The sequence below is a fragment of the Cyanistes caeruleus genome, chromosome 2 (genome assembly GCF_971803275.1).
Source record: "Cyanistes caeruleus chromosome 2, bCyaCae1.hap1.1, whole genome shotgun sequence".
Classification (NCBI taxonomy): Eukaryota; Metazoa; Chordata; class Aves; order Passeriformes; family Paridae; genus Cyanistes; species Cyanistes caeruleus.
In genome coordinates, this window is record NC_141702.1 from 77,029,331 (window position 1) to 77,048,305 (window position 18,975).

The 18,975-nt window shown below is 38.0% G+C and overlaps 1 protein-coding gene across 17 annotated transcripts in view; it reads right to left on the bottom strand.

Annotated features, from left to right (window-relative positions):
- Nucleotides 1-18,975, bottom strand: part of MAP3K4 (mitogen-activated protein kinase kinase kinase 4) — an 83,527-nt gene that overhangs the window by 43,974 nt on the left and 20,578 nt on the right. For all 17 annotated transcript variants that reach the window (XR_015283493.1, XR_015283492.1, XR_015283491.1 and 14 more), the window contains exons 2-3: nucleotides 6,073-6,263; nucleotides 837-2,212 (exon numbers count right to left, since the gene is read on the bottom strand). Coding sequence is in view for 7 of the 17 variants with exons in the window: in XM_086877987.1 (XP_086734113.1) it covers nucleotides 837-2,212; nucleotides 6,073-6,263 (1,567 nt within the window). In the remaining 10 variants the exon portion in view is untranslated. The remainder of the gene's footprint in view (nucleotides 1-836; nucleotides 2,213-6,072; nucleotides 6,264-18,975) is intronic.

The following is an 18,975-nucleotide window of genomic DNA, read 5'->3' on the forward strand; positions in this document are numbered from 1 at the left end:
GCCTTTGGCCAGAATTCACAGTGCCACTTTACTAAGGAGACCAAGTAATCCTTACCACCAATTTTACCTAGCATAAAAATGCCTACAAGTTAGATAACAGTTTACATTAAGAAACAATACTCTGCCTTGAAAGAATTAGTGACCGCATTGTACAATATGAAACTACCGTCTTTCACTTCCTGCTTAATTCCTACATTGGCTTTATTAACGTACAGTCATTCTTAATTAAGAAGATAAAATGACCCAAAGAAAACCAATAATTAAGCTAAAAGCCAGCTAAAGAATGCAGCATACTAATATGACTTGTTTTCATATATTTCAAAGTTGAGTCCATTCCTATATCCCAACTCTCCTCAAGCATAATGTACCACCACAGTACTTAATTTATGTCGATGAGATAAACCACCAAAAGAACTATAGTGATATTTTTATAAAGAATGTCTTGCAGAAAAACATCCAGTCTTGAAGACAAGAAAAATTACAACCTCCACAGTAGATTTTTCTCACAATTCGACTGTTGGGCCTGATTTTCCACAGTGATTTTTCTGACTTGTTGATTTAGACATTAGAAAATATAATGAACAAAGATGTTATCACAAAAATATAATTTAAATTACAAACAAGAACAGAGAACTATCTTGGGCTTCACACAAATTCAGTCAAACAACAGATTCATTTCCATGGAAGGAGAACTGGGCTCCTAATCATAATATATACTGTTTTTCAAAAACCAACTAAGCAACCAAAATGTTCATAAGATCCCAATTGCTACATTTTCAGTTAGGAACAATACAGCAAGGAGGTGCTGCTGTTATCCATTTACACTTGTAACCTACCTCCAGCTGGTGATCACTCCTTACCAACGCCATACGGGCCCTTTGCAATGAACCATGCATTAGCTTGTGCAGTCTTAAAATTAGTTTCCTCAACCCCATTTGCTTCAGTGCTTTATCAACAAACGGCCTGTAAATAGAGGTCAAACAGTGTTGGTTGCAGCTTCCCTCAGCACTGCATTCTGGAATAACCCAGGAAGCAGAGTCATCCTCAGATTCAAGCCTATCAAGCCTCCTTGAAAAATGGTCCTGAAAGTCAAAATTTGGCTTATTAGTAAAATTGTTCTTGATGGCTTGTCTAAGTTCCTCAACATTCTCCTCAGAGATTTGTTCTTCGCCATCACTCTCCTCTGTGCATGTTCCTGAGGACTCCTTTATTTCTGTTTCCCTATCAATGTCTTCATCATCTGGATCCTTGGACAGTCGAGGAGAAGGAATTTCAAACACTGGCCAGCCAATGTCAGAAAGATTTTTGATGCCCAATACAGTTCCCATAATCCTTAGTTTCTGGTTTAAGTCTTTTGTAATATTTAGCCATAGACAGAGTGCCTGCACCCTGTCTTGGAAGTCCTTTGCAGCATACTTTTCGTAGTCCTTTTGAAGAGCCTGTAGAGATGGATAAAGTGCTTCTATGTACTCCAGCAGTTCCATTATTCGCTTTACCTGCTCAAATGAGACCCGCTGACGATGGAGGTGCTCATGGTAACTCGAGTAACCCAAAGCACTAGTTCCATGTGTTGATTTGCAAACTCCTTCTCCTGAAGTACCATTGAGACTAGCTCCATTTTTTCCAGAGGAGAAGTTTCCATAGTCCACTTTGAAGGTGAGGATTTCATTGATGATATCGGGGATAGCTTGACGGGCTGCATAGAGATAAAGGTCTTGGTCATTAATGCTCCGGCCGGCATGCCAAGCTTGCAGCTCCAGCCAGATCAGTTCATTGGATCGGTTCAACCAGACAGAGGAAGTGTTTTCCTGTCCCCTTTGTTCCCTGTCCTTTTTCTTTGAGACTGAGGTAAGTTTTAACAAAAGCCGCAGGGTTTCAAAGAATTTTAACCGGTCTGCCGGGCAATCAGTCCTAGAAGTCTGGCGTGTGGTTCTGGGTATTGGCATGGGCACAGAGACTGGAAGCTTAGCGTGGCTACAGCCAAGGCTGAGGTAAGGCTTATTGAGATCAACATCTGGAATTGTTTTTTTTGGCAGAGATCCACCAACTGAGTCTAACATAAATGAGCACTGCACATTTTTTTTGTGATCTCGTTCTGTTGTCCTTAGGGCATCCCTGATCTTTTTCCCTTGCTTGTAGCTGTGCTCCTCCACATTCTCAATGGTTTTCCCACTGTCTTTATGCAAAGACTGAGATGGCACACTCATCTTTTCTGTAAGCAAAGAAAATAATGTGACTGCAGCAACAAGAAAAAGCATTTTTTAATTCAGTTCCAAATCACCTTTGTTAGGTTGAGCATAAAAATGTTAAATATCAATAAAACAAATTAGGCATGGATATAAATAAAATTTAGTCTTATTATTAGAGGTTACCACTACTATACCCTAAACTAAAGGATTTTTTTCTTTTTCTCTTGCTTTACCTCTTTTGTAGAAAGGACCTCACAGAATTCTCATCTTGAGTATGCCACCCCTACTGAGAACTGAGTATGATCAAAAGTAAAAGGATGGTTTCCAAGCTCATTTTACACACATTTGTCACACAATTTCCCAAGCAAAATCTCAAAATGCAACAAAGCATTATTAGAGCATCCAAGTCAAACAATTAAAGAGATTTCATTGTACATGCAATTCCATAAAAGCTGGAGCATATATAGATTTTGAAATTTAGTTTGAATGTACCAATCCTGCCTCTTGGGAAGGTTGATCTTGCTTCTGTGAACCTCTCTGTAATCTGAATACACCGCCTTAGCACCTTGAGCCTACCTCCCCACTACTGCAACACACAAACACTTGTTTTCTTACTACGGACAACAGCCTTTCCCCACCTAAAGGTTTGATCTCCTCCTTGCTTCCCATTCTTTCCTCAGGAGCAGCAAACCTTGACACTTTACCTCAAAACTATGAAAAGCAGTTCAGTCTAGGCTTTGAGGACCAGAATAGGAGGAACTACTTGGCATGAAAAGAGCAGTTCTCTCTCTCAGAAGTGGTGGTAGGCAGAAGGGAATCACCTGTACGTAGACTACTGAAATCCAGTAGTTCCAACTTAGCCACAGCTGAAACACAACATGCTCCATGGTCACAGGGCCTCTGTTCACTCAAGAGCAGAAAGGACTTCAGAATGATGACTAAATACTTTGTCTATTTTCACTGGCCAGAGAGCTAGGCCAGGCAAAACGCAGGAAGGGGCATTTTGCACTGGCAGGCAAGCAGACTGAAAATGGAGCTTGACAGAGATGAAGCATACACCCCTTCCACACAGATTTTAAGTAGATTAGAAATTAATCAACTTTTAACAGCCCTTTGATGTTGAAGGCTTTGGTGGCCCTGTAAAATAAATTAAAATCCTATTACATGTAAAGATCACTTTCTTAACTTACATTCTAGATAGGAGAACTTCTAGATCCCTTCAGTTTGTATTTTTAGCATGTTATTCTCCCTTATCATCAATCTTCAGATTTCCCACACCACCAAAACACATTGAAGGAAAGGTAAGTTAAAAATTATTAATTATTAGACATCCAAAAAGCCATAATACTTGAATGTTCATCATTCTTACCAAATCCCAGGCACAATAATCTAAAAATTGTTTCAAAATCCTCTCATCAAATAGACACCAATGATTCAAATACAACTGACAGTCCTGCAATAAATTAGTGCTATAACTGTATTGCAGTATTGTAATGTAGAATTCAATTAATTTGTAAAAAAAGTTCAGCTGTACTAACCAATTTTGAGTTATGATTACTTTTAATGCTACAAAGGGCGAGGGGTTTCACAACTAAGCTACTACCATTTAATGAGAGGGAGCATGTGGTGGAGTCTGAGATGTTAAACAGGTCATTAAAAGAAAACACTGCTTTTACATAGCACATGGAGAAGCTAACACTTCAGTAAGTAAGCAAGCATTCATGGAGTTCGGGAGACACAGGTAGATCTTACAAGCACCTCTGAAGTGCAGTTAGCTTGGAAAAATGTGAGCCACGTATGTCTTGGGCTACAGGAGAAGCAATTCAGAGACCAAACATTATTGCATCGATTTGTTTTTGGATACTAAATACAAGTTGTAGGAACTTGGTGTGACAGAAATTAAACAACCAAGTATCAGAAGCTCAAGTAAGCCAAGCCCCTAATTCCCAAAATTCTTTCAGTTGTCTAAATAAAGATAATTTCAATCTTATTTGTAAACATCTGAGAAGTTATTTAAAATTCACTGTTTTAAGTGATTAGTTATATCCAGCCAACTCCTAAATGAACTCTCTTACTGAAGTATAACCATCCAAGCTCAGCAAGAGCATATGCATACACATTCAAGGTCAACAAACTACTCCACAAGATTTTGGGGTGGAGTTTTTTTTCCTCCTCATAATATAAAATATCTGTTCTGAGATGATACACATAGGCAAAGTTTAAAAAAAAATTAGGAACTTTCCAGAAAAAAATACTTTACACAACAATATCCAATTAATCAGAAAAAAAAATTGCAAAGATATTTTAAGATACTCATGAAAACAAAGAACAGGTTATTATCATGCCAGGAGTAAGAACCATTCTCCTCACAATAAAAAATTCAAAACTCAAAATCTATATGCAGGGATAAAAAACAGCTCCTTGTTTCTTATAAAGGTATCAATCTTCCACATGTGTTTAGAAGCAAAGGCTAACAATGAAATATAATACATTATATTTCTTTAGTATCACAATGTCTGTTTAGAAACTAACACTTCCATAAAGCACATAATGAAACAATAACAACAAAAAAAAAATCACTAAAAGCAAGAAAAGTTTACATAACCACTATATAGAGGGTTAAAATAGAGTTAATGTTGCAAAGAAGAATTTTACTAGCTTTTAAATGTGCCTTTTAGCAAAATTAAAGAGGCTTAATAATTCCAATGCCTACAGTTAACTGGCAAGAGTAACAAGATTTCTCTGTCATTTCATATGAGAAAGAGGTATTTTGGTGAATGTTCTCTTCAGTGACGTTATTTGGAGATTGCATGAAGTGAAAGGGAAACAGAAGCTTTGGAAAATGTTTGTATTGGCCCTTCATTTATTATGAACTTTCATTCCACAGTTCTACACAACCAAAGAATTGACTATATTCCCTCATTTACCCCAAACAATTTACCCTTTTCTTCCTGACATTTTACCTCAAAAAAAAAAAAAATCCCTGTTATGCACATTTTTCCTTGTTTCATGCAAAGCAATTTTAAAAATTGCTTCCAGAACAGTAATTGGCAGTAGTCAAGCTGCCATAACTCTGTCAAATAATTGTCTGACATAATTTGTTATTTGTTTAAAAATATATTAAACAAACAACAAAAAAATCCCACAAAAACCTAGTTGTAGTCTGTATGGACACACTGAACATACAATCTTAAACGGCTTTTTTGCACCCATGCAATTTCAACAACAACAAAACAATCATTTTAAGCTAAAAAGTTTTATTATTTGTTACAATTCCTTAGCAACGTTAGGAAAAAACCATGTATCAAGAACAGGTTTTCTCCCCGTCATCTCTTTATGCTGAAGCATCAGAAGCAAGCAGGTGTAACTACACTTTAAAGTGCTTCACTGACATTAAAGAGTAAAGAATAATCACTGAAAACTGTATTTTGCAATAAACAGCCTGTGAAGTGCTTCAGTACATGAAAACTGAGCAGAAAAGCAACTACACCATTACTAAAAATCACAGAATTGCAGAAGAAAGGGATTAAAAAATACTTCTGAGAGTAATATTTTCCAACTTCCTGCTCAAAACTGGGTTTATTTAGTTTAGTCTGCTCATGATCTCAACTAGTTCTGTTTTAGAAATCTTCAAAGATAGAGATTCCACAATCCAACAACCCATCTGGTAAACTGTTCACTGTTTAAGCATTCTCATAGAAATTATTTTTTTTTTTCCAATACCCAAGAGTCTTCCCTTGTTGCAATTCACGACAGCTGCCTCCTGTTCTCTCACTGCACCTCAGTATCCAGCTCCACCTTCTGTATAACCCCTCCACCAGGTAACAACAGGCTACTGCTATTATTGATCACTTCAGGAAAAAAACCAACACACCACACCTACCTTTCAAAGTGGAGCGGCCAGCAGGTCTGCTGACATTATTTTTCTGATGCTTTGTTGACATACGCTTCATCTGGCGGGGTGTACTAGGGGGAGAAGCACCATAGAAAGTGTCAGCACTTGCTTCATCTGATAATTCCTCAGGGTCAGATTCAGAGATCTTGCAAGTAGCATCTTTTGATTTGCACTCTCTCCTGCAGAGAACAAGATAAACCGTTACATTCAAGATGAAGAAATTTTATGTGCAATATCTGTTTAGAAAGCTAATTCATCCATAAATCCTAGCCACAACCAAATCAACCTTCTATATTTTACTGTCACATCCAAATATATTTACCCCAGTTTTTTCATAACCCTAAGGATGTGTTTCCAGCCAAACAAATAATAGCCAACATAGAAAGAGGATGGTATATGCAGAGTCACTAGAATAACACGATCTAAACACACATATATACGTATATCTTTCTGAAAAAACTTGTGGCAAGCCTAAACTAAGAGGTGCATGAAATAAAGGTTCAAACACACAAACATAATGCAAGACATTCAATCTAATCAGTAGCAGGGACAAGAGCAGAACTCTTCCCTTCCACACTCCACCCCCTAAACCCCTCATACCACAAAGGCAACTTCTAAAATCACTCTCCCACCCTTCACAAGACTTTTATCTAGCATAGGAGATCTGAAAGTATTTTTCACACATTTTAACATCGAGAATATTAATACCATTAAAATAAATTAATATTATCACTCCCCAGTGTTGCCATACATGGAATTCTTTAACACATATCTGAGAGAAGAACACACACCATTCTCAAAGAAAGAAATTGTTTGCTTATTATTTCTTTACTTATTTCTGAAGCAGGCACGCAAAAAACTACTCTACAGAACACTTAGTAACTCTTCACTCTAGTAAAAGACACTAAGGCAAAGAAACAGTCAATCTAAATCAGTGCAAGATAGCATCAGTATCCAGTAACTGCAACTTCACTGGAATCACAAATTTTATTTTACTTGCTACTATTTTAGGGGCAGACAAGGAATGTAACTCATACTCTAGTGAAAAGAGTCTGATTACTGCAGCAAGAAATATGTCAGAATACTGCCAGCTAGTAGAACAGCAGTAAGGCTAACAAAACAAAACCAAACAAAACACAGATCCTAAACTTTTTCTTGCTTTTAGCTATAAACAGAAAAAAATACCTTATAATAAATAATTTATAAGAAATAAATGCAGAACAGTTACGTCCTCTACAAAGCCACAGAAACATTTAGTGCAGGAAATATTCTTTGCACTTTACTCTTCTCACTCTAGTACTTCAGCTTTGAGAAGGCAGCAGGCAAGTTCACCAACTTCTGCAGATAAACTTTATTGGTTACCCAACAAAAATGACCCAGGTGGTACTGCAGCACCACCTGGAGTCTTAGGAGTGCCCTACAATCTGGTCATAGTGACAACACAAAACCACCAATACTTTTAGCCTGGTTTCCTTGCCTTGGGACATCATGTTGCTACTGTGTCTTAGCAATATGATTTAACCATCCCCCACTATTCAAATATTAAAAAAAGTCTTACAACTGCTCCTACAGATCTTGTGAAAATAGGTGGATAAGTAAGAGAAATGGATCTTGTAAGCACCGAGCTTGGAAAGGGGAACTCAAGTTTACATCTTTTTGGACACCAGAAGAGCTCTATTTCTGAGAACGCTTCTGAACAGCCCGACTGCAAAAAACAAAGAGCTCTATTTCTGAGAACACTTGCAAACAGCCCTGCTGCAAAAAACACTTTCAGGCAGAGAACACCCCTCTGATCTTGCCAAAGACGAATCAACCACAAGAGACTAAACCACATAAAACAGAAGTCATTAGTTCCAGTGCTTATGGAGCCATTTATTTTTATAGTGATCTCACTGGCCAGGCAAGGCACAGGGCGGGGTGCCGATGCTCTTGCAGAGGCTGGCAGAACAGATCCTTCAAGCACTCACGTTAGGTCTCCAAGGCAGTTTTAAACTAGGACAAGTTACTTCATTAGGAAAGACCAGTGAAAACACCGTTTTCCTTCTGTTTATAAGTAAGCAACCTCTTTGAAGAACTTAACAATCAAACCTCTCCACCAAGCCAAAGAAAGTGATCTTTAAGGAACTTCAGGTTAATTTGGCCACGATCACTGGAGACATTTAGAAGATCTGTAGACGTGGCCCTTACAGGACATGGCTTATTGGTGGACTTGAATGTGTTAACTTTACAGTCAATCTTAGAGGTCTTTTTCAACCTAAATGATTCTATAATTCTACCTTGTTTGTTTCTTGCTATGTCTGATGAGAAGGCATGAGTGCCAGAAGTATCCAAATTACTCTCCAACCTCATACCTGAATTGTATACATACCTATACAGTGGCATCCAGTATGACTTATTTAACATTCAACCATTTTTGCTGGATAATTTAGTAAGATGTTCTTTGATAAGAAGCACAGCAGACACAAAACATGCAGCAGTCTAAATCATAACACAAAACAGTCATGCCCTCATTCGCAACAACAGAACAAGCCCTGTTAGCAACTGGTGAGATGACCTAACCAAAGTTGCCTGGTCTGCTTAGAGAGACAAAGGCACAGGTTGCAAAGCAACCTAAAATCTAAAAATCCAGCATACTCACTTTAGGGCTTGTGTGCAAAGACTATACCTCAACTCAGAGCTCAAACCAGTGCCAATTAACACAATTATTCAGTTTCACCAGTGCACGCCTTATGGTACAACAATGCACTAAATATACAGGGTCTGAACTAAAGCAGCTACATCAGCTTTGACATGATAGGATCAATTTTTCTAATCCAGACAACATCAGACATATGATCTTCAGCAGCAACACTCTAGTATTAAAATCAGTTACAATTTTTACAGATTACTGACACAGCATTTGCAATGTTCGTGTGTTATTTACTGTCATGAACTAACCATAGACTAATTAAATCTGCCAATCTATAAAACGCAGTGCTGGCAAGCCTGAATCAGATTATAGTGTTGGTTATTAGACAGAATTGTTGGTTCCTAAATACTGTTGCAACCTGGGTTGAGAAACATTAATCAAGGCTAATTTCTTCTTAGCTACCAAGCTATGTAGGTTTTCTCCCCCACAGCAAGTGAGAACCATCCAAATCTTAATTAGGCCTACACACAAAAAGTGAAAGCTAGAAATTTGACAAATGCAGTTACTATTTGCCAATAGCAGCCTAAACGAAATCAAAGGACAACTAGAAGTGCATAATTTTCATATTCTATTCACAGGTTCCCAGCCTCAATTTTAAAGAGAAAAATGCTTCTTAGAAACTTACCCTTAGAATATAAGAATGACTGTAGCCAGGATGCATAAATCACAAATATTGGGAAAGTTTTAAGAGCAGTATGGTTAAAACAACCACCAAACCGAAACACCATGACAGCTCTGAAAAGCACCAAAAAAACCCAGAAACCAAGAATGTTTCCAAAAAGTAACTACTGTATGTTACACTAGGGTGCATTTCCACCAGTCTGAACAGACAAAATACGTAATTTCTTTAATTTGCACTTCTAGGTGACAATAGGATTTTCGGTGGTTTTTTTTTTAACTAAGTAAAAGTCATGGCAATGTATTTAGAACTTCAGCTCTGTCATGAAAATCAAGATAATTCTAGGTTTTCAGAGGCCTGCAAACAAAAATAGGAAGGGGGAGACAGAAATCGAGGTAGGACATCTGAAGCAGCAGGACAGAGAGCAAAAAGTCTGGTAACGACCACTATTGATAAAGGCCACAACCTTCGAAAAAACACATTCATTTATCATTAAAAATAAATTAACAAATGAAAAGACCACGGAGGCTCCCATGGGAACATTGCAATTAATTATTCGGCTAAAGTCACACTCAGGAATAAGATTTTTAACCAGTACAAACTTTTGCACTTTCCTCAAGTAATATGCAAACTTGCAAAGTTTGTAACAGCCATTAATGGGAGATCATCCTAAAACCTGTGACAGCTATACAGGGGAAACATCTTTTTACTCTTCCCTTTCTATCAGCTACCCTCCTCTTAAGCAGGAGTTCAAATACATTAGGCACTTGCATAATTAACTCGGGTTCAGCCATTGCTCATCATCCCACATGCAGCTTAAAAGCTTTTTGGGGATCAGAGTAGTAGAGGTCAATGGACTGGACTACAAGCACACAGCAATAAATTTCGATTAGCCAGCTATCATACAGGAGCCATGATCATCACCCACCACAATAGTCTGGAAGCTGGACACCACTGCTGTCAACAGCTTTCCTGCAGTTTCAAAGACATCACACCATGCAGGAATCAGCAAGGCTGTTTCTCAACACTTCTTACGGCACCCTGCCATTTTCATACAAAGAACTGCAATATCTGTACAGGGTCCAGCAACAAATTACCAAGTACCAACTCTTGACATACAGTGGCTTTGTTTTAAAAGCAAAGTGTCTGTTGTTCAAATAGATACTCCTTAACTCAGATTCAGCTCAATAATTAATGTAGGAAGACAAAGCTACATTAGTCTGTTCTTAGTAATGCACATTCCCAGTCAGCAGAAGCAGCAGAAAATACAAGCACTGCGCACTGCCAAACACATCTTGTTAAAGTTAAGGCAGCTCTCCCTAAAGATAGTCACAATCAGTCTATTTGAAACAATATTCTGACAAGAACTGTCATCACCCATCAGCTGCTAGTAATGCAAAAAGCAAACAGAATTTGTAGGTACCCACCTTTGCACCTGTTAAAACAGAAAAGCAATTAAGTATTCAGTTGGTGCTGCTAAATACCACACTCAACAAAACTCCGGAACCAGAAGCTCCAGTTTCTTTGGGGCACTACTAGGTTTCATTTCTGTTGCAGGAGAGAATGTAATGGTAGTCCTGGACCAACAGCACAAGGAAGGACTTCACTAAACAATCAGCAGCACCTTGGGTAACAAAGACTGAGGATTAAACAAACTAATCAGCAAAACAAGATAGAAAAATCTCAAGTTCTGCCACAGTACAGGACAGCTACCTGGTATAAACACATAATGTTACGTTCCAATGTTAGGAGAGCATCATGCACCGCTATATTTTAACCACTTTTTAAAAATTATATTCTGAGGGAAGCTGTAAGTTTAAAAATGGACATGGTTCTGAAGGGTTGCTGAAACGAAAGCAGAAGTAACTAAAAATCCAGCTTTAGATAAGGTATTTTCAAAGATCTGCTACACGTGTGAATACAAAAATGAAGTGTTTGATGCTACTGCATTAATAAACTGCCCTAAGTGCAGCAAAAGGAAGTCTTCAGTAGAGGGCAAGGAAAAGATCTTGTCGGGGTTTTTTAATTACATTTATTTATTACAGCACAGCAGGAATTTGCACACAGTATGTACAAATAAAGGTGTATTTTTTTGCTATATGCACCCTGTTTAAATCTGGCACAGCATTTACAGGTAGGAAATTTCAAATTATGTTTTAAAGAAGATATAGTACCAGCATAACAATTTCAGTTTTAAAAAATATTCTAATTCAAATTCAGCTGTACATAGCTACATTTTTTTTCTCCCAATGGAATCAGCGGAAGGCAGGATATGTGATCATTTATCTCTGCAGCCTAGGAATGAACAACCAGTATACTGGTAGAAAAAGCTGATACCTGGAGAGGAGGAAAGGAGAGCAAAGAATTTACTTACAACAGATAGTAAAATTACTATTTACTCCTGACACAACATGCAAAAAAGCACTTGCATCTTTCATCTAGTATGTCTACATATGCAAATCTTACAGAATCTAAGCTTGTATTAAAATAGCTTACAGAAGAGACACTCATAAGAGCACAAAAAAGGAAGTAATATGAAAAAAAAATTTAATCAAGTATGAAATGTAATGCTATTCACACAACTTTTTACAGTGAAGACCCTCAGAAATTACCAACACTACAGTCACAGTAAGATGACATGGTAAGAAGGGGAACCTGTTCCAGTGCACCCTTTGCTTCCCAGGTTGCACATCCCTGCCCCTTCTGCCATCCCTTCTGCACAGGAAGCAACCTGTCAGATCAATATCCACAAGCAAAAACCCCACAGCCATGTGACAGCCAAGCTCCTCTTGATCAAGATCCTGGCACTCTCTTGTAGAGAGACCAGGGTGAAGAAGGCAACCTTCTAAGTGTTACGTGAAAATCATGACCTCAGTCACTCTCCTCTGGCTGCACATGAAGCAATTTTATATGACTGTCTGTCCCTTCTGCTTTCCAAACACTTTGCCAAAAGTCACCAGCACCCAAGATGCAAAGGTATAACTTAAAGTACCAACCCTGGTTTTTCACTGATGCTGCCAAAACAATCCAGCTTAGTTGGAATGCCTTTGTTAGCAGGATTTTTCCAATTTCAGCCACTTTAATTTTGATTAGGCAGCCAAATGTACTTAATGTCATGCTAGCAAATTTTATGTGGCAGACATTCCTAGCTGAGAGAGGGCAAGAGAGGGATGCTAGGAGATGAGAACAGTAATTTTTAGCTGAGTCAGCTGCAAAACTAATGCAGATTTGTACTTGCAGCAACAATAAAAGAAAAATATTTGGGCAGGAAAATGTTTAAGGTAATACTGGTATTAGCACCAAGAACTGATTCATTACATAACTTCAGTTGCTTCTTTTATAAATTAACCTATGAAAAAGAGATTGTGAACATAGAAATAATGACTGAAACACTGAGACTTCTTTAGTGAATTGTCAGGATGTAACAGTAATCCTTGAAAAGCCCCACATTTCATTATTTACACCTTGTTTATCTTTCAAAATTAACCTGCACCAGGGCTGCACAAATGCAGACACTCAAGGCTGCTATGAAATCCGTGCCACCCAAGGCAAACGACAGGTTTACACTACGACAACCCTGCTAAGTTAAGAACCAAGTACAATAAATTCCACATCAGCTTTGGGAGCAATATAAAGCAAGTATTCCTGCTGCAATACAAACAGCAGTTTGGAGCAAGACTGCACTGTGACAAAACTACCACCATTTCTACAGAAACCGCCAAGGAAAAGATAAAAGTCACTACTGGGGAAAAGACTAACATGCATCTTTGAGCTAAACAGTTGACCTGCAATTGATTCCCAATGACAACTGTTCTTCCTTGGTAACTCTCAATTAAGAATTTTAATTAGAACAGAAGGACACAAAGTGTGAACACACTTCATTTCTGCAGTAGACATCAAGCATGTCTGACTCGGCATTACAAATTTCCTTACAGCATTAACGTATTTAATAGCAAATTTTAGTTCAACAGAAACATTTTAACAGAATTTTCCCCTTTTCAAGATCTGAAAGCTACCAGAGTCAGTTCTGCAAATTACAACTACTTTGGAACCTTTCCCAAAATTCTCCTATATTCCTTATGTTCCATAAGCTTCCATATGTGCTTACTCTACAACAGAAAGACAAAGTTACAGAAAAATCTAACAAAAGCTATTGAAAGAGTGGTGAGGTACTGAAGCATCTTTTGGCTGATTAAAATGACATGGCAAACCTCAAAAAGAATAAATTGATCAAACATTGATTCAAGAATAAATTAAGCAGAATGCAAAGTTGTATTCATCATATCTTTTTACAGCAAGTAGTGAAAAGCACTACTGAGACATATTTAAATTATCTAAGGAAGCAATTTTTCTTCTGCAAGTTATACCAACTAGAAATAAGTATAAAAAATAAATAAAATAGAGCTCTTATAAAAGTTTTGGCAGTTCTTCATGTTCTCATCTCAGAAAAAAATACTCAGAACTTTCTGTTCTTTTTTACTAGCAAATCTGAAAACAGAGAAAGCTTAACTGATTTTTCCATCTTGGATTATTATAACTTTTAATACGATCTTGAACCATGATGTAACAGCATTTACAGTAGATTCATCTCTGAGCTTGCCCCCAATATATTATTTGATTAAAACTATGCCATATTTTATTTTTAAAGAAAAAAAAGGCTTATTTAATTCTACCCTTGCTCTATAATGTGCAATAAAGTGTGAAAGTGTTGATGGGCTTGTTAGGTTTCCACATCCATGTTTAAGCCTGCCAAGTGAGGCTGCAAATGGATCAAAGGTTAGCACTGTAGAAACAGGAGCTAAGAGAGCTTCACCCAGTCCAGTTAGTACCCAGCTCTCTTCACTTAACAAATGATGTTAAAATATTCATTGATTCCAGACCTCATGCTTCTCCTTTTCAACCCTAACTATATCCTAGCTCATATTTGGGAATTTGAACTGATTTTTTTTTAAGAATCTCTGAAATATGTTTTCCTCTCTAATGTTTAAGCACTATGTACTGTAGTATCAATCCAAAGGGTAAGTGCAGCAATTAAGCTCTTGGCACCTGCACAGATCCAATCCCAAGGTCTCAAGCCACACACCAATAGAGTAAAGTATACTTAATTAAGAACTATTTATGAAAAATCTGTACTAACACATCTGCATGGATTTTCTGGAAAATTTAAGCTACACCAAGAAAAGTTACATACTACTGGGAAAAGAGTGTTAGGCTGCTAGGTTCAACTATAAATATATAAAAGTGATAAACTGGGAAATTCACCAACCTGTGATTAAAGACAAAAAGAACTGTAACAATCATTCCCCACTCTCCCACACACACTATTCTTCTGGAAGAAAGTTCCATTCCTACATAAGAAAAATCTAACTGGTTATAATCCCAAAGTTTCAGCTGGTCACTTAGATGAAGTCAAAGTCTACAAGAACCCTGAAGGTGAAGCATTGAAAGTGAAATAGATTTTCAATGGAAGCCGGTGACTAAGCACAGCATGCAGGACTTCTTGTCTCTGACGTTTGGAAAAACCATGCAATGCAATGGGACTTCAGTACTCTGCACTGTTTGGAGCATCCCAAAAGCTCAGTGGTCACACCCATGGACAGTTCCACAGTGAGGCCAAGAAATAATAGGGGCATGAGTAACTGAATGGATGTTCTACAGCCAAAATGGTAAAAACCTTTACAGACACTGCTTACAGGAAAAGCAAAAGCAAGTAAACCAGCAGCACAAGTAAGCCAAGAGCAGAATAAATTGTACATTTACACATTAGAAAGCAACACATGACACTCAGTACCACTGAATATCAGCAGGACACAGAAGGAACAGAGCTAATTTCCTGCTTCTACCTGAAGACTGCAGGAGACATTTATCAGCACAATAGTTGCATCCCATCTTGTCTGGCTCCAGAATAAATCTATTGGGTTTCATGACAAATTAATATGACTTTACACACAGAGTTCTTGGACTGGACACAAGTGAACATGTGACAATTCACAAGCACTCAAATTCAGATGTTAAAGACAAACATTCTCATTTGGTTTTTCGTTTGCAGTAAGCCAAGAGTGAGCATGGGACCCTTATCAACTCCTTAAATAAATAAGCTTCTAAGTTACTTTTTAAAATTCAAAAATTATTTAGTTGATAAATTACAGACTAAATGTAGCATCAGTGCCGTTAACATCTGAGAGAAGAATAAAACTGAAGTAACAGTTCTGCAAACATAAATGTTGTAGACAACAGCAAATCCAACCATGCAACTGAAGAATCGAGCTGAGATTCCTGCACTGACAGAGGTCAACACACTATTGACTAACAGTTGGTACTAAGAAAAAATGTCTTCTAAATGTATTTTAGATGCAGTTTAAAAGAATGGTCTGTATATAATTTAAGAAGCGTGGTTGTCATGGAAGCCAAATCTTTATAAGCCTCTAAAAATCCCAACTAGCTCCCTGAAGTAAGAATTACTGCACATCCCTTATGCTTTCCTTTAAATTCAGTAGATTTGTTTTCATCACAGCACAATTTGCATTCCACAAAGGTCAATATCACTAGCTTACATAATAGAAAAACCAACCTTGACACAGACAGCACTAATTAACAGACATAAAAACAACCCAAGCAGCCACACAACACAGACTAATCCTTACTGCAACAAATGCCAAAGACATCTCAACTAGCACTTCATGTGTGTTTGTGCGTAGGTGGAGCAATCAGTCATTCATCCCAATCTTGCACATGTAAACAAGAAAATGCAATACATGTAGAATAGAGATTACATCTTACCTCATTTAAATGCATGGGAGGAAAAAAAAAAAAACTATGGCAAAGCTCTATATACTTAAATCATTTTTCCCACTGAAGCTATGCTGTTAATAAAATAAACTCTTTCACTGCTCATATACCATCAGCCATACAGATAGTTTGGCAAGCAGGAAAATATGGTGAGCACAATTCATGACATAACCTCAGGCTTCCCCCAAACCACAGATGCTGCAGACTGACAGCCCAATTCATTGTCATCCTACAGACAACAAATCTGATAGACTACTGACTACAGAAAAGTTCCCCAGCAAGGAGGTAACTTCCACATAATTCACAATTCTGTTCGACTTTACTCACAGCCTTGGTCCTTCCTTCACCCCTTTCACTGGATGTATGCCAGGAGAAAAGAGGGCTACAAGCAATCAAAGCACAAGTCAGGGTAGCCCTATGGCTCTTCATGCCTTTCCAGTGCCGCTAAACAAAGGACAAAGTCCCAACAAAGGACATGCTTCTTAAGGCCTCACTTTTCTCTATCATGGATTTTGTGCCAGAAAATCCTTGGGAAAGCCTGGGATTGGGAAATTTAAAGCCTATGGGTAATAATCAAGAAGCACCAAATACATCTGTTTCTATTAGCATTCTAAATCATCCAAGTGGAAACATCTTGTCTTGAAAATTTTCCACTTGTTTTACTGATTGATACTTAAATGTGAATTTTTCACAAAAATCTTCAGTAGTATCTTTTCACTTATCCATAACCACTACATGCTATCCAGGGTCAAAGTGCAATTCCATCTCAAAATCAACATCTGCTCGTAGGTTCCCTGAGCATTTATCAGTTTAGAGCTGCCTCCCCTCTCTCCCCCAACCAAAGTGTGCTCCAAGAAAGAAAGGAAGACCTGGGAAAAAGTGTGTGCTTTTGGAGAAGGATTCACAAGCAAATGCTTTTGACTAAGGACTATGTAATTTTAAAAAAGCTATAAACATATTTTATGTTTGCCTTCAGTTGACAAAACATGCCATTGCATTTATATTCTAACAAGAGAGACTCCTCACACAAAGACAAGCAGATTTCTCACACATGGCAGTCTCAAAACAAATCAATAAGCTTTGTTTACTAAACATATGTAGGTATATTGCTAATTCACAATGACTGAATACTTCTCCATGAGAACTAACGTTAACTTAAAGAGAATGCATTATAGCAATGCACTTTAGCACTAGCCAGCACGTTTTATCATAAGAACACATTCATACTCTACAAACAGGATTAAAAGCGATGTGCCATCAAAAGGATTTCAAACACCCAAGTCTGTGCAAAGTAAACTGACTTCAACAAGATTCTGACCTCACAGCCCCAAGAATAAACACATAATGATGACTCCAAAATTTAATATTAAAATTTAATATTAAAAAATAATAATGTTTGAAAAAGCTTCAGATACTTTACTTGTATTACATTTAAGTAAAAGCAAGTGCTGCATAAAGGCAGAGAGGCAGGCGTGAAGTTGGGACACAAAGCACACACAGAAGTGAATCACAGTGGATGGAGTACATGCATTACCCTACACAAATTAAGGCTACCTAATTGTTTTGAGACATCCCCTTCCCACCCACCAGCTCACTCTGAAATAGCTAATTCAGTTTTCATTTGCTGGGTAAAGTTGTCACCACATTATCCACACCCACATCCGACTCATATAAACTGTCCTGTAATAAGCAGAATCCAGCAGAGGTCAGAAATGGCCCTGCACAGGAAATGCCTGGGTGTTTTCCATTCAGGCTCTGAAGATTACTCTTCTACGTTAAGACAGCCCAGGTCTAGGGTCATGCTGTTGTACAAACTTGATTTTAAATCGTTTTCTGCTTAACCTGCAGTATTAGTCTTTGAAGAGTCCTTTGAAAAGGAACTCAAAAGCTTACTAATTCAATTACCCTATAGCATTTGTATTTCATAAAATTTATGTTAAATCTTACTGATTTGATGTATCTTCTGATTTTGGTATTCTCACGACAGAAAAACAAATTGCTAATGCACGCTAATGAAAACTCAAAGGCCCTGTTCAACCCATAGCCTTGACCCAAATAAGGGCACATCACCACTTTCCTTTTATTCCATCAGTACAAAACAGCAGCTCACAATATTCAAGAACGAGCTCAGCAACAGAACAGCAGATTTTTTTGCATAGCACACCTGGAACACAATGCACCGGACGACTGCCTTACAGTATTAATTGATCACACAAGCGTTTTAAAAACGTTTCCCGAATGCCTCCTAGTGAGAAGTAAAGGGCATCAACAGGATGTTATTTGAAACTGAGAAACAATTGCCACGGAATTAATAACTTGGACTTATGCAATACTTCTGCAGCCAGCTGGAAACACTAAACCATAAAGTAATTTGCATCCCCATCTCTCAGCAGGGCACAGATGGAGACTTGCAAAAAGCCAATCTGCAGGTCAGCACATTCAGGAGATGACAGCAGTTGCAGAAAGCTTTGAGGCATCACAACACTTCTTTGTGAAAGCGGTTTTTTGTTTGTTTTTTTTTTCCCAACTCCATCTCCTTACAACTATCGATTGCAATGTTGCCAGAGGCGATACTCCATGACCCTGCTGTTTTACCGGCAGGCCAAAGAGAACGCGATTTTATTCACGGCTGCCATAAAAACGAGACACCCTTCCAAGAGGGCAGCGCTTTTATCGCTGCAGTTCACAAGTCAAGGAGCACAGGTCACGCTCCGTCAGCCTCCCGCGGGCTCCAGCTGCTGCTCCCCCTCCTCTCTGCAGCCTCCGGCCCGACCCCGAGAGCCGGGCGGGCAGT